Genomic DNA, 14,989 nt, shown 5'->3' on the forward strand with positions numbered 1-14,989 from the left:
GCACTGAGCCAGCTTTGGCTGCATAAAGTCACAGAGATTTGTGTTACCGCTTTGGTTCGGAAGACAAGATACTGAAGATCATTTGTCGGATCACAATGGAGGCCTGTGTTTGTGGTCACACAAAGCAAAGAATGTCTAAAGGAAACTACTGTTTTCGGAATGGAAGCTATTTTCAATCTTAGATGAATTTATATCCCTTTACTAAAGGATTATTTTGGTGTTTTTAAAATGATTTATTAACGTGCTTCAATATTTAATTGAGCTTTTTCACATTTGGAATTGCTTGAGGTTGTACATGGATCCTTTCTACCTTTCTACTCATTATAGACTTATTTTTAAGGTGTTTGGAAATACATTTTTCTGATAAAAGTTCTTTGGTGCACAATGCAAACCTCATGAACATTTAAAACGTCTAAAAAGCTTTATATTACACAAGTTAGTTTGAAATAATGTGACCACAAATAGTCCAGTTTGATGCTAATTCTAATTTCTGACTGACAGTTTTAAAATATGGCAATAAAACAAATAATATTCTCACTTTTGTCATTTGTCGCAATATATTTAGGCCTGTGAGTATGCAACCTTGGGCTATTGCCAATAGGCGCCATAAAACAGTGAGTGACAAACAGATTAAGAATGGGACCCATTCACTAAGCCTCAGAAATGGCCAGTCGAGTTCAGAGACATCTTGCTGCTTGTTTGTGTTGTGGAAAACCGTGGTCATGCTTGGCAAGCTGGGTGATCTGCCGGCCCACAAGTCTGAGGGGGAGAGTGTCCTTGCCTTATAAGTCAGATCATGAATGAGAGACGGCCAATGTCATCATAATGTGCTGGACAGATTGACGTCTGTGCTAAAGCATTCCACCGTTCAGTTACGTAAAGGTATCTTTCGGACAGACAGGCACCTGAGAACAGCCAGAAGCAAAAAAGAAATGGTGACATCTTCGCAAACCAGTTTTTTTAAAGATTCTGTAATAAGTATAACAGCTTTTTCTGCATTTTCCCAATTTGCAACTTTCAAGGAAATTAGTAATGCATGTACTAGTAATGTCGATGATTTAAATCTAAACTGGTCAAATCAAGAGATTTAATTCTTCCTTCCTTATGATGTTACTTCCTATGATTTCACTTCTAAAAAAATCCCCTTGGATAACAAATAGAGATAGAGATTGAGGAATGTTGTTGTTGTAATTAGCATTTCAGACTCATAGCAGATTATCGCCAAGATTGGGAGTGTGCGCTTCAAAAGGGAAGAGTGGGTCAGAGCGAACAGGACCCTGACCTTTATGATCGATTCACAAACAGAACCCTGGAGGGGGAGCTGTGAGCGGGGCGTGGCCTGTGGCGTGACGTTAATTGGGCTATATTTGGTGCCAACGTGTGCTCACTGGGGGCCAATGGAGACATAGCTGAAATCCTTATGCACTGACAGGACCTTGCTCCAGCCCTCACAGAGCAGCTGTCCCTTCATTCAGCCGGTCGCTGGACAGAGCAGGCGCGGGGAGAGCAGGGAGGGGGCACAGGTTTCAGGGATCCTGCTTTGCTCTTCCCGACCCAGTCAAGGTGCACTTGAACCAGGTGGAGCAAAAACAAACAAAAAAAATGACAGCAAGAACCTGTCAGAGCCAAAGATGCAAACATGAGCAGCTGGTGCTGTTTATTCTGAGCAGCAGGTTGTGGTGTAAGATTTCGCTCAGTAGTTTTCCGTCAGTTTCCCTAATGTGGAAACCTTTTATTGACTTTCAAGAAATATTTTAGTGACCCAATTCTTTTTCCAGAATCAAGGCATGTTTTCCTTTTGTTGAAATTGTTTCACGTATATTTTTCCACTTTAGCGTGTCAAAATACACAAGAAGCTAAAAATATTGCAATTAAACATTTTTCCATGTAACTATCTTCCCAAACTATCTGGCATGTGACCAGATTTGAGCAAATAAGGCAGTGATTACATTCCCCCAGTTGCCACCCACATTAGCTCATTTACGTATGAGGGCCCAAATGCATATATATCTGTCTGTGTGTGGCTGTGAGGAAGTGAGAAAGCAGCAGTAGTGAAGGCAATCTGGCCAAACAATAACAACTCCCCATGACCATCTGACAGTGTGAGTGGGAGGATGAAAAACAAATCGAAAAACCAACTAATTGAGTCATGAATCTCAACTATAACAGGACGTTCAAAAGAGACAGTAATCCACTTGGTAAAGTATTGCACAAACATGGCAATAATAGACAAAACGAAAGAAAAAAAATACAACTCAATTGGAGGTGTAGCTCCTTAAATTTCCACCTGGGCCTGACATTTTTAGCAATAACAGCAAAAGAAGTGGATTAATACTTCATTTTTTTGGCAAAACCACCTGCCTAGAATGTCAAAATAATACATTTTTCTTGCAAATGTTTAGTGGATACGTCTGTTATACCTTTTATTAGAGACTATAAACAAGCACAACTAAGAGTTGTGTTTCCTTTCTCTTGTGTCTGGACTGACTACACAAAATGGCTTTTGACAAACTAGAAACTTTTAAGATTCTTTTTTTTTAGGCATTATTGTCAAAGTTCTGACAAAAAGCGCATCTTTCTGATGTTTTCTATTTCTTTGAAAATGGGTTAAAGGACACAAGAAAAGAAAGATTCTTAGGGCGGGAAAAAACTAAAGTTTCAGTATTTGTATTTTTTTCTTTTTTCTTTAAAAGAAGAAACATCTGACATTTGACTGCTCAGACTGAACCACAACTATGAAGACGTATTGGCAAAAAGATAATCTTTTGCTTTTTTATTTTTCATTTTTTTGGAAAATACACTGTCTCTGGATCTTCTTATTTTTTCTTCTTTCCTAAATTAAAGGACATTATCTCTGTTATCTATATAAACAGTCCAATTCACTAAATTAAAGAACTGATAAATCTGAAATCCTAAAGTATCATTTATTGCTTTGGTTTATAGGTTATTGCTCCAAAATTATGTGTGACTTTTTTATATTATCGACTTTTTCAAAGGAGATAACAAAGATGATTTTAGATCTTCAGTTCGTCAGCTGAACTTCGATGGTGTTGCTTCTCGATAGTTTAACTCAGTATGAATCCTTTCTTTGCAAAATCCCAAACTAGGCAGTTTTCTTCCTTCCTTTTTTATCTGTAGGGAAGTTTGAACTGAGTGTTTGCAGTCAATTTGATTTACTGCCCTCCACTTGTTTGCGAACTTCTGCTCAGCACAGTTGATCCACTGCAATCAAGGGAGTGCTGTGTTATCAGTAATCTCCTATGTAAAATGTATTTATATAAGGGGAAAACTAAAGAACTGCATTGTACTAGGAGCTTATTTTAGCGAAAAATAAAAAAGATAATGTAAAATTTCCTTAAATTCTATCAGCCAAAAAGAAAAAATCCCAAACGATAAAACTTTGGCTTTTCCTCCCATTAAAGATTCAAAAACATGACTTGTTAGCTTCTACAGCAATCGTTAAATGCATTGCATACATTTCCAAAAAATTAAAATAGGCTTGTGAAAGAAATATTTTGATTTGGACATAAAATGTCTTTTAGATCCAGGCAGTCATCTTACAGGACAGTTTGAACAAGCACACATTTCTCTTTGTAGAGTAGACAGAGCAGCATTAAAGAGCTGTCACCATTCATTCTGCAACGGCAGCCGATTATTCACTATGTCAAATGTTCTTTTTGAAAAGTAGCCCTGTTTGGCAGCAGTTTCCTTTTTTTACTTGTGTTTTCTTTCTTTACCCTGGATTATGAATTATTACGTCTCCCTCAATCTTGTGCTGAGCTTCTCTTGATGCACGGTGGCAACAGATGTGATAACAGCACAAAATGACTCCTTTCTAGCAGTGCATACACACACACACACACAAACACACAGAAGAAGCTTCCCTGTTGCTACTGCTGCTCATCTCTTGTATTAAGGTCAGAAGGAGTTAGTCTGGATCGTGAACATCCACTCTATGTTTTGTATGTGTGCGACTGTGCGTGTGTATAACTCTGTTTTGCTAAGGATGCACTGGAGCAGAAAATGGAATGTGGATTAACACTAAAAAGAACCAGCAACCTGCAGATTAACCGAAAAAACGTGCAATCTAATAATTTCAGAAACAACAGTGATTTTGTAAATGCATTACACGGATAAGCCTATTTTTTTTTAGCATCAAGCTAAAACGAACTGTTTATCCTTAAAATTGGAAAACATGAGTCATGTTCTTATGTCTGTCTTGTCATGGCTTAGATCATGGCCCATTTTAGTGTTTCTTCTTAAGAAGTCTGTAGTCTTCGAACAGGATTGCCCACTTGGGTATGTGTCTCAGTCCATGGTGTAGCTGTAAATCCAAACCATTGTAAGAAGCAGAGACTGACCAGTCACTGAGGATGTTTGTGTTTCTGTAGTTCTTTCATTCTGTTAATGCACCTATTGTTATCATCTTATTCAGCTTTTGGAATGGAAAACTGTATTTACATTCCATCTGTTGCCTTGGTAAATGACATGTTTTAAACATCAGGGACATAAACACACATGAAATATAGCACCAAGTGCAGATATGGTGCCTATATAAAAGTCGCAGTACCTCTGGTAAAATTTTCAACCTCCAGAAATTGCAGATAGACCTCCTGGATTTTTAAAACTTCCTCAAAATTGCAAAAAATAAATACAAATTTCAAAGAGAAATCTCTTATGTAAAATGTATAAATATAAGGATAAAGTTAAAGAACTACATAGGAGCGTATTTTAGAAAAAAAATAGAAAGGATAATGGAATATTTTCAAATTCAACCAGCCAAAAGCAAAAAGGAAATGTAGAAGTTTTTTTTCCCCCTAAAATGTACAAAATCATGCCAAAAACAAAAAAAATCTAACATTTGTAATTTTTTGTTTATGAAAGCAAAGTGTAACAACTCAATGACAGCTGATTACATGCAGTTACTTGTTTTGCTTTTGAAATACAAATGACAAAATAACCAGGGTTTTTGGTTCTAATTGAATCATTTTGTTTTTATTTTTATTTATTTAGGCCACATAAAAGAAATCTATGACAATTATCTCAAATTTCTGACCAAGAAATATGACCTGATGTTTTTTTTTGTGTCATCTCTGTAATTTTTTAAGAGATTAAACGGTAACTGAAAATCCTTCAATTGGGTTTTACAGTTCATGATAATATTTCAGTCTCTATTTTATTAAAAGATTACAGCTAGGAAAACTAAAAAACAGTTTTTTAGTTTACAAACTAACTTATAGATGCACATTTTTCTTTAAAAATGTGGAACTAAAAAAAAGTTTCAGGATTGAAGCATAAGCAGTTTTTTTAAAAGTAGCAGAATTTCAGCTCTAAATGAGGACGAAGCCAGGGGGCCATTTCAATGGTCACAACCATTTAGAAAATGATTGGAACTTATAACAGGAATCTGTTCCCAAACAGAGTCAGGCGTGCCCCTGGAGCCCTACCTCTTATTGAGCTATGGTGTGAAATTAGGCTTGGCAGATACGTTAAGTCCCGCAGATGTTTAGACGTCTCTGTCTCTTTGTAGTGGGTTGTACTGGTTGTGTAGCTATGAAACAAACTGGGAATGGGATAAATACTGGGAGGCTTATGAGTTCTGAGGCTCCAAAGAGTCCACAATAAAGTCATTTATGCTTACAAGAATTATTCTGATTTTCTCATTTTATTTTAAAATCTAATTTAAATAGAAGGGCAGGAAATTCACTGGTCAGGCAGGAATATAGGTATGCTAAAAACTTTAAAAATGTGAGATGGTAAATAAATCAAAGCAAGGTTATATATTCTCTTATGTTACACCTTAAATGAAAGATAATTAGGTATTTCATAGTAGCACTTGTATTTTCCAGCTTTCAGGCCTGACTGGAATAATATTTCAAAATGAAATTAGGCAAATCTCCAGGTTAATTGATGTGTGTTTTCCCTTTTTCCTCCTCAGGACCCGATTACATAAAACAACAGTTTAAAGAGCCTGTGGAGATTAAAGAGGTCCCTGTTGAGAAGAAGGATCCCTCCCCAAAGGATTCTCCTCACTTTTACCGCAAAGGCACCACTCCTCCCGTCTCTCCTGTGGCCAGCCCTGAAGCCACTCCCCCCCCCTCACCTGACTCCAGCAAGAAACAAAGCCAGATCGCCAACAGTGTTAGCCGCAAGGTCAGCAAAGAAGAAAAAGCTTCCCGTAAGAGCAGTAAAGAAGAGAAATCGATTCCTAAGACCAGCAAGGAGGAGCGATCCAGCGGGAAGCCGAGTAAAGAAGAAAGACTGATCGTCAGCGATGGCCCTAAAAGTTCTCACAGCCATACTGAAGCTCCACCTAAACCCACTAAGGTCCACCAGCCTCTCCCATCGCCTGCATCCCCTCCGCAGCCTCCTACGGTTCCAGTGAACGGGCAGCTTCACAGCGAGTACCACAGTTACTATGTCAAGGCTCCTACTAGGGTCCGTCCACCCCCCGAACCTGAGGATGTAGAGGAAGAGCCTAGTGCTCTGGCTCTGGCTCGGATGCCCCCACAGCCTAAGTCATTCAGCACGCCTGCCCCCACTCCAAAACCCGCCTCCGTACGAGACACCAAATCCGAGCCTAAACTCAGGAAGCAGGATTCACTTAAGCCAAAGAGCCTAGCAGACACAAAGAAAGCTAGTATGGAAATTTCTGAAGCTGCAGAAGAAACAGTAAGTTGATTTCTCCAGTCTACAGTGTGTTCAGATCAAAACTCTCCTAACAGCAACAGAAATACCTAAAAAGATAAGGAGGGTGCAATCTATTTCATTCAAATGAATAATCTTCTTGAGTAAAAATGCTTGTGATGCCATGATGTGTGAGGTTTGCTACTGGAGGTGATGCATGAGCTTTTCAAAGATCCCACTTAGCCACAACGTTATTTGCCCCAATAAACTTACAGGGTTTGGTTACAGCTTGTTGGCCAAATGTAATGAAACCCAATATTACTTTTACTCTATTACTTAACTCTGGTGTCAAAGCCTACTAAAAAGGATTTATTTTCATAGCAGTTGAAACATGTTTTATTTTCTTAAATTCTGCATTTAAAGAAGGCAAATTAGAAGAAAAGAAATGTAGTTAAAGATTTCAGAACAAAAATGTCCGAAAGATTTTTAACCTCATCAACACCATTTTCTGCCTTTGTTCGTTTTATCAGTAAAGATGTGTCCAGTTTCAGAAGTTGAACCGTCTGAAGTGTGAATCTAAAGTGTGATTACATCATAGCACTGTAACTAAAGCTGTCTAGATTCAAAGAACACTTAAATGTAGTTAAGAAATCCAGCTCTTCAGGGGCTGCGATTGGGTTGGGATAAAATTTCCCCCAGATTTGGCATCAACATAAGGCAGAAGCAACAGTGTGCGCAGTAAGTCTTCTTAATAAATGCATGCTTTCTTTAAAACAATCTTCTAAAGGTATGAGCCACTTTTTGAAACTACATTAATATAATCATTTAACAGTCTGAAGGTTATGGTTCAAATCCCTGTGCATGCATGAGTTTTCTTCAGGTATTCCAGTTTCCTCCCACAGTCCAAAAACATTTCTGGTTAACTGGATGCTCTTTATAAGGGAGTATGTGTGGTTTTATGTCTGAATATGTGAGCCTGTGATGGACAGATGATCTGTTCATAGTCAATTGTGCCTTTCCTCTACTCATAAAAAAAGGAATAGATGAGGGAATGAGATGCAAGTTTAGTCTTTTTTTTTGCATTAATACTTTATTTTAATGTCTTTTATTAAAAATGCCTGTTTCCTTTTCTTGCAGGGTCCTAACTCAATCCTAGTTGCTATGGTAATGCTGTTGAATATCGGACTTGCAATTATATTTGTCCATTTTCTGACATGATGATGTTGTGTCTCAGGTAAGTTGAGGTGTGTCTGTTCTACAAAACAAATATAAAATAGTTGGTGACATTTGGTGCTCGACGTGTCAGGATCATTGACTGTATATGAGAACTGGACAAAGCGATCCCTCCCCCTTCTCATTCCAAACAGGAAGTACCCACTGGCTCCAAGAAGCCAATAATCCCATCCGTGAAGAAGTTAAATTAACAGCTATTTGTCAGAATAACCATTCTGGCTCTGTTACTTTTTTTAAAATCTTCTTGTTTATCCTAATTTTTTTTATGATATACTTTCTTTATTGCAAGTATTTCAAGTAATAAAATGACCAATCAGATGCCTCAGTAAAAGCATGTGGTTCCCCATCATGAACGTTTGATTGACAGATTCTTCCTAGCCCATTTTCAGTGGAAGGGGTGTGGACTTTGAACACGCTCACTCCTGATTGGTGATAGTAGTTGCAATAGAAACGCTGACTCAGAACACTCGGAGCAGTCATTGACGTCTGGCTCCAACACAGCGTCGTCCGTATCACGGAAACATGGCAACTGAATTGGCCATGTTTCGCTGGAGCCGGCAGTATGGCATTTTTTTTATGGGTGAGGTCACACGCGCTCATTCCAGGTCTCTGATACAGTCTGTGGTCAGGATTTGAAGATCTGAAAAAAGGTTAAGCTAAATCCTGACTGTTTTCTCTTGCAGTGAAATCATGGCAACTGGTAGAGTTGCATAGCTGGCCTTGAAAAGCGAAAATGGCGCCAGTGAGACACAGGGACGGCTGGAGGTGTTTAGGACTCAGCATGACACCAAAGAGAGTAAAGATGAAGGCATCACTAAAACCAATCTGTCTTCAGCCTTCTTTTTAGGGTCAGCCCTGAGAATTAATACTCCTTTGGTTTCTGCTGAAGGTGAAGCGAAAAGGTGTGTCTAGTGAGATATTAAAAAAATATAAAGGTTTTAAAATGCAATCAAACATACTCAGTCTTGGAAAAAAAAAGAAGTTATTGAAACCCACACTATGCTGATCCAAGCACAGGTCTCAGTTGCCCACTCTGCCTTGGCAGAGATAGCGGACCTTGCTGGAAGAGTGTGGAGATGCACTTTTAGATGACGGGAGCAAACAGCTGCCTTTCTATTTTGCCATGTGACGTTTTGATGGGGAGATGTGAGCCCAGCCCCAGGGTGGTCGACGGGGTGGAGGAGGGGGTGTTGGGGGACTTGAGGTTCAGGGGCTTTGGAGATGTTATCCGGGGTTCATGCCACTCTTGAAAGAGGAAACTGGGTACGGCCGTTTCCAGCAGTCAGTGCTAGCACGGTCACTACCCAGTCTTACTTTGTCAACCGAAACATCACTGCAGCTTTCTCAAAGCTCCGTCCATTGTAATCCAGGTTACACTGCTTTGACACACTCCCCGTGCATGGTACAGGTTTCTGTTTTTGTTTGTTGTTCCGCTGTAACTTTTATGTTCATTATTGTTCTCTGGATGTATGTTACTTGCAGCCATGTGCTTGTAGAAGTCTCTCAACAGGAGTAGTAAATAAAAATATCCCATTCTTTTTCTTTTTTGGGGGGAATTTTGCTAATCTCCTGCAACAGAGCTGTAGTTTGACATTACACATCCATGTTATTAATGTGCAATATGTTTTTTTCTTTCAACGAATTTCAGTATATTTTGACAGAAATTGTTTTATTTTAAAAAAAGCAACATTTTATTTATCAAATTGAGAAATTTAATTGCCTGATTCTGCAAAAATGATTAACATCAGGCACTTTGAAAAAGATTAATTTTAAAAAAGAGAGCTTTTTATGAGAGAAATATAAAATGCTATTTATGAAAGCAGTTGTAAGGTTATTTAATAGTCCACACCTTTTTGCTTGAATTTTTTTCACACTGTTCTTTGGTTTAACTGTCACTACACGACCAAGATGCAAAACCACAGTCCACACAGCTGCTGGAGTTAACCCAGGGGCACTTGCATGAACATGAAGACTGGATCTTGTGGACAGTGAAAGTTTATTCAGGTTGAGACCATGGGGAATGTGGCTCCAGGGAGTGGGAGACATGCCTTTTAGAAGTCTTTAACAGTGCTACTGTTTACCTCAAAAAGATGAGGAAAGTGGGAGAGGGCGGGGAAGAGATGCCATCCTTGTCTTAAATCTGTTGTGCGAGGGATATTCTGTTGTCATCAGCTGCATTCTGCTTTGAGCTTCGCCTCATCTGCTTCTAGCTTTCGTTGCAATTATGGCATGAGTTTCTTTGATTTTCATAGTGGTTATTTATACGCTGGACATTTATTGTCACCTTTACCACGATGAATTATGTATTCATTGTACAACTAACGTGTAGGTGGACATCACTCATGACAAAAAAAAAGGGCTTGAATATGTGTAGGTTTTCTTTGCCGCAAATTTGTTTTTGAAAGTTTGCTTGAATATATTGTGATTGAGATGAGCAGCGCTTCAAACTTCAACACTTTTTCAGTCAGATTGTTAACAAACTGACCATGAAACTACCGGAAACACTAAATTAAATCACTATATTGTATAGATGATAATTATGAGGAAGACTGGTGTTTAAGAAGGATTAACAGAATGGTCAGCAGGTGGGATATTTTTTTGAAATGCAACATTGCATGTTGGAGATATTTATATATAGATTATTATATACTATTTGTATGGATTTTTACAGAGCACAATCCAGAATCTGGTATGAGTAGGTATTTTTCTAACAATTTGCACATCTGTATTTTGACAATGAATATAACTTGTTTGTAATTGGTAATGTAATGCACACATAACATTGTTTGACGGTAAAAAATAAAAAAAAACTTTATTTCTAACTGGTCATACTGTATGTACCATTTGGGGACATGGACGGCAGATGTACTTATTTGAGGATTATTGGACATATTTAGAAACTATGAGAGAATTTTGATATTTAAAGGCTCATTTTACCCCAATGATTTGTGCAAAGTCTTTGGAGATTAATTTATGTGTTTAAAAATAAAGATATTTTGCCTTGTTAAACAGATTTGTGCCTTTTTTTTGTTCTGTTTCAGCCAAACCTCTTTTGTCTTCACTTTTTTGTAATGACCACATTGAAAGCCTTAATAAAAGAGTTCTTCTGACTTATGGATTTAAATGGATCCTTCTAAAACATCTGCTAATATGTATATTTTTTTAGTTTTTGAAGACAGTAAAGCAACTCAAATCATGTCTCATTCCTTTGCTTGTCCATTCATCTGAAATGACACATTTCCAAAGACTGGACCGGGAACTACAACGTTGTTATTGAAGCTGCTGTAATTTGGGGTCTGCTCAAAAAATTGAGTAAAGTTTAGGAATATGGGTTTCATAAAGTCATATAAAATGTCGAATTCATTTCATTTTCCTCCCCACATCCCTCACCCCCAGAGGGGCAGTCAGTGCAGCAGCCCGGCCGATCCAAACATCATAGAGCCCACCCGTTTCTCCCCCCCCCGCTACCAACTCCCAGGCTTCCTAGGTTTTAGGTGTTAAGAGAAAGTCAATTCATGGTCCAACTTAGACTAGTGCTGTTGGAACCCCGCCCCAGCACGACGCACCAGATCAAGCCGCACAGTGTGGCACAGGGCCTGCAGAGTGCACCAGCCTACCATCACCACCACCCCAAGACCGCACAGCCAGGCTGGAGAAAGGCTAGATACCATCCCCAGGTCATATAGCAGGGCCCCAGCACCAGGCAACTGGGCCCCAAATGGGAGCTCTGGTCCCCAGGTGCCTGAACCCCGGAGCCACCAGGCGACCCCCAAAGACTAATTGTTCAAAAGTGGATGCATCAGAATGGAGCGGAGCAGGAAGCTTGTGGTTTGTCGATTGCAGCATCTACATCACAGCTACAATGTTTTTCCAACTGCATTTCTTCTGTCTTATCCTAATTCACAAGGATTTGAATAAAGAAGTACTCAGAGATGTAATTATGCACTTAATTTTCTTAGTATGTGTCCCCTATAGTAAGAAAAATGCCACAAGAAAACTTAATTTTGGGACTTTAAAGATAAATGTATCTTTTACTCACTCATCTAGTCTCTGAAAAAGATGGTTGCTCAAAATCCAACAGGAAATGACAATGAAAGACAGAGTGAGGATTATTTTTTTCAGAAAACACCGATGCGGCAAGAATAAAACAAACGTCTACTTTCCTCCGTTTTAGAGTCTTGTCTTGAGTTCACTTCCATTTATCTTCAAGCAAACTGTGGCATTGTGTTAACCTTCTAATAATGAGATCCTGTGGGGCAAAACCAGGGAGGAAAACAAAGCAACTCTGCTGCTGAACGAGTGCGTGACGACATTTTCAAACTATGAAATAAATCTTTACTGTTATTATTGCTGATTGGCTTTGAAGCGTTCAAACTCACGCTCTCTACTAAAAGCTTTAGCGTATATCCAAGGCTGTTCCTAGAATCTCTGTTATTGTTCTCCTAATATGGGGAGCTACAGTGTGATAGCACTGAAAACCTCTGTGCCAGGCCGAAATGGTCAATAATAGTAGATCTCTGTTACTATAATCGGTTGCTATTTTCATCTTGAACAGCAAGCTGAACGAGATTTGGTCGCACCAGTCATCTTGGACAAATATAAACCGGAGACGGTTAAGTATTATGACACTTTCTTTACACAGCAATCAAGGAACTGCTGTGACAGCTACAGGTCTAAGCTGGAGGCAATTTTAGTATAAATATGTATTTCACTCAGGGGGGAATTTGTCAACGGAACCAGGAGACTGAGTGCTTTACCACAGCTCAGCATCTCTTAGAAATTCATGGTATTTCCTTTTGATTCAATTTAAGCATCACTCTTTTCCGTTTTGACGGACCAGTTGGCCGCCTCACCCTGTTTAAGAAGCCATCACAGCCACAAAAAGAGTTTTTCCAAAGAGTTTATCAAAAAAACTTTACAAATTAACACATATCAAATTGACTAAATTGAGAAAGGATTGTAAAACAGGGGCTAATTTTAAAAATTGTTAAAAATAATTCCCTTAGTAGACTTTTGAAATATTACCAGATTTAACGCATGCATGAAATAAATATGAGTCAAGAGGGATGCTTAAAACATTGACATACTATGAGTTTGCTCAGTCAAATTGATAATAGTTTTTTATGTTCATTTTTTTATGTTTTGTTTTTTTATTTGTATAAATACCAGATAAAAGCCTAAGTGACTCATTTTCATCCTTAAAATATCTTATAAAGGTGATTTCTGCAAACCTTCAAATTTAAACTTTTAGGTAATATGGATTGTTTACATTACCGGTAAATATTTTTTTATGCCTTGGTCACGTTGATTCTGTTATGTTACTGTCTAAACCAGCAAATTCACTGTAAGAATTAGGAATGTTGTGCACTTTATGACTAACTTTTAGATATTAGCTGCCGTGCTGCTCAAAAAATTTACCGGAACACTAAAACTGACTAGACAAACGAAGTAGTTGTTGGTTTTGGATGCCAAAGTGAAAACAAGAGTTTATTTTTAAGTTCTTAGAAATTAAGCTTCCCTTTACATAAAACACAACCCCGCTGCACTTCTAAAATTGGCATAAGACTGCAAAGCAGTTGAGGGGATATCAGTGGCTGGCGTTTTTCAAAACGGTTGCTAAGATATTAGTATCAAGTAGATCCCTGCCTCATTCCATGCATAACTAGCTTAGCATAGCATCAAATCATCTGTTACACAAACAGAAACGAATGGACGTTATAAAACTATAAACCTGTCAGTCTGTCATTTAAATCAAAGAACTACCTCAGTGTTTGAACAGGCGGTGCTGGGTTGGCCTGTCATATACTGTGAGCATGTTTGTTCCCGCATGCAGCTTTGTGTACACAACAAAACCCCTCATGATTCCAACAAGGTTATCTGTGTTCTGTTTACTCAGCGACATGTGGGATATGGTGTTTTACTATTGGGGTGTGTTTGTTGAGTCTGTTTAGTTCAAACATACATTACAGCATCACTGTAATGCAAGAGCCTCAAGCTACTGAAAGTAAGTGATGGTCATTTCCGCTTAACTGCCTGTTAAGGCTTTCATCGTGAGTCAAACAGAGACTGAATCTCTGAAAAATATCACTTCTGGTTTGACATGCTCTTTATTCTGCCCTGGTTTACAGGGTAAAATACTTAGTTGTCATTGTGGTTTCCAAACATTGGAAGGACTGTTTGTGCTGAAATCCCACAAATGATAAACCAAACCTAAATCAAAAAGCTGAAAAACAAAGTTTATTTGTTTTGTACCAATGCTGTAATTTTTCTCCTTTAAAATACCCCTAAATTATAAAAGTGAGGACAACAATTGTTTAACTACATTTAAGATTTCATTAAGCTTTGAGTTTACTGTTAGTTGTGTTTTTTCCCCATTTTCGATTTTTCAAATTAACATCCGTTATTTTGTTGTTGGCTTTTTTGTTTGGCAACCAACATAATTGAAAAAGTGAAGTGAAAAATAAGTTCCTGAATTAGGTCAAAGTGAAAAAGCGTTTTTTAGAAAGAAGATGAAATGTAAAACATTATGTTTAAACATACCTTAAATTATATAAAATGAAGGATCATCATTTGTCAGGAGCTTCTATTCGCAAAAGATAATTTCAGGAAATAATTTTTCAATATTAAATAGAGACACACAATACAATGCCACTGACCAAAAGCAAAGACTTGTTTTAAACTTACTAAAAAAGATCATCTATTTCTCTGGACTTGGTTACATGTGTTTTATAGTGCAGTAAAATGGTGTTTTGTCAGAAAAATCCCTTTTGCATAACTTTCATTTGAAGACATGCTCAATACTTTGACAGAAATGATGGTATAGGTGTTATTATCAACGAGTCCAAGAGCTGACACCTAAAGCCCTTTTACAATAAGGGTGGGATTATATATGTTATATCCCTTTTTCCCACTCCATGTCAAGCAATCAATCAATCAAGCACATAAAGTATAGAAATATTTTTGTTTGTTCATTTTGTCACCTCATTTCGAAAAGGCCCTGGTTCAAATCCCAGCTGGGTCCTCTCTGTGTGGAGTTTGCATGTTCTCCCTGTGCAAACGTGGGTTTTCTCTGGGGACTCTTGCTTCCTCCCACTGTCCAAAAACATGCTTTATAGGTTCAGTTACTCCA

The 14,989-nt window shown here is 38.1% G+C and overlaps 1 protein-coding gene across 2 annotated transcripts in view; it reads left to right on the top strand.

The window, feature by feature from the left end:
* jph1 (junctophilin 1) overlaps window positions 1–10,871 on the top strand; it is a 30,780-nt gene extending 19,909 nt beyond the window's left edge. The window contains exons 5-7 of one of the 2 annotated variants that reach the window (XM_011488873.3): window positions 5,939–6,672; window positions 7,765–7,871; window positions 8,544–10,871. In XM_011488873.3, the coding sequence (XP_011487175.1) occupies window positions 5,939–6,672; window positions 7,765–7,845 (815 nt within the window). In that variant the 3' untranslated portion in view covers window positions 7,846–7,871; window positions 8,544–10,871. The remainder of the gene's footprint in view (window positions 1–5,938; window positions 6,673–7,764; window positions 7,872–8,543) is intronic. The other variant, XM_004081020.4, reaches the window with a different exon arrangement.
* The last annotated feature ends 4,118 nt before the right edge of the window (window positions 10,872–14,989 follow it).

Source organism: Oryzias latipes, chromosome 20 (assembly GCF_002234675.1).
Source record: "Oryzias latipes chromosome 20, ASM223467v1".
In the NCBI taxonomy this organism is placed as follows: domain Eukaryota; kingdom Metazoa; phylum Chordata; class Actinopteri; order Beloniformes; family Adrianichthyidae; genus Oryzias; species Oryzias latipes.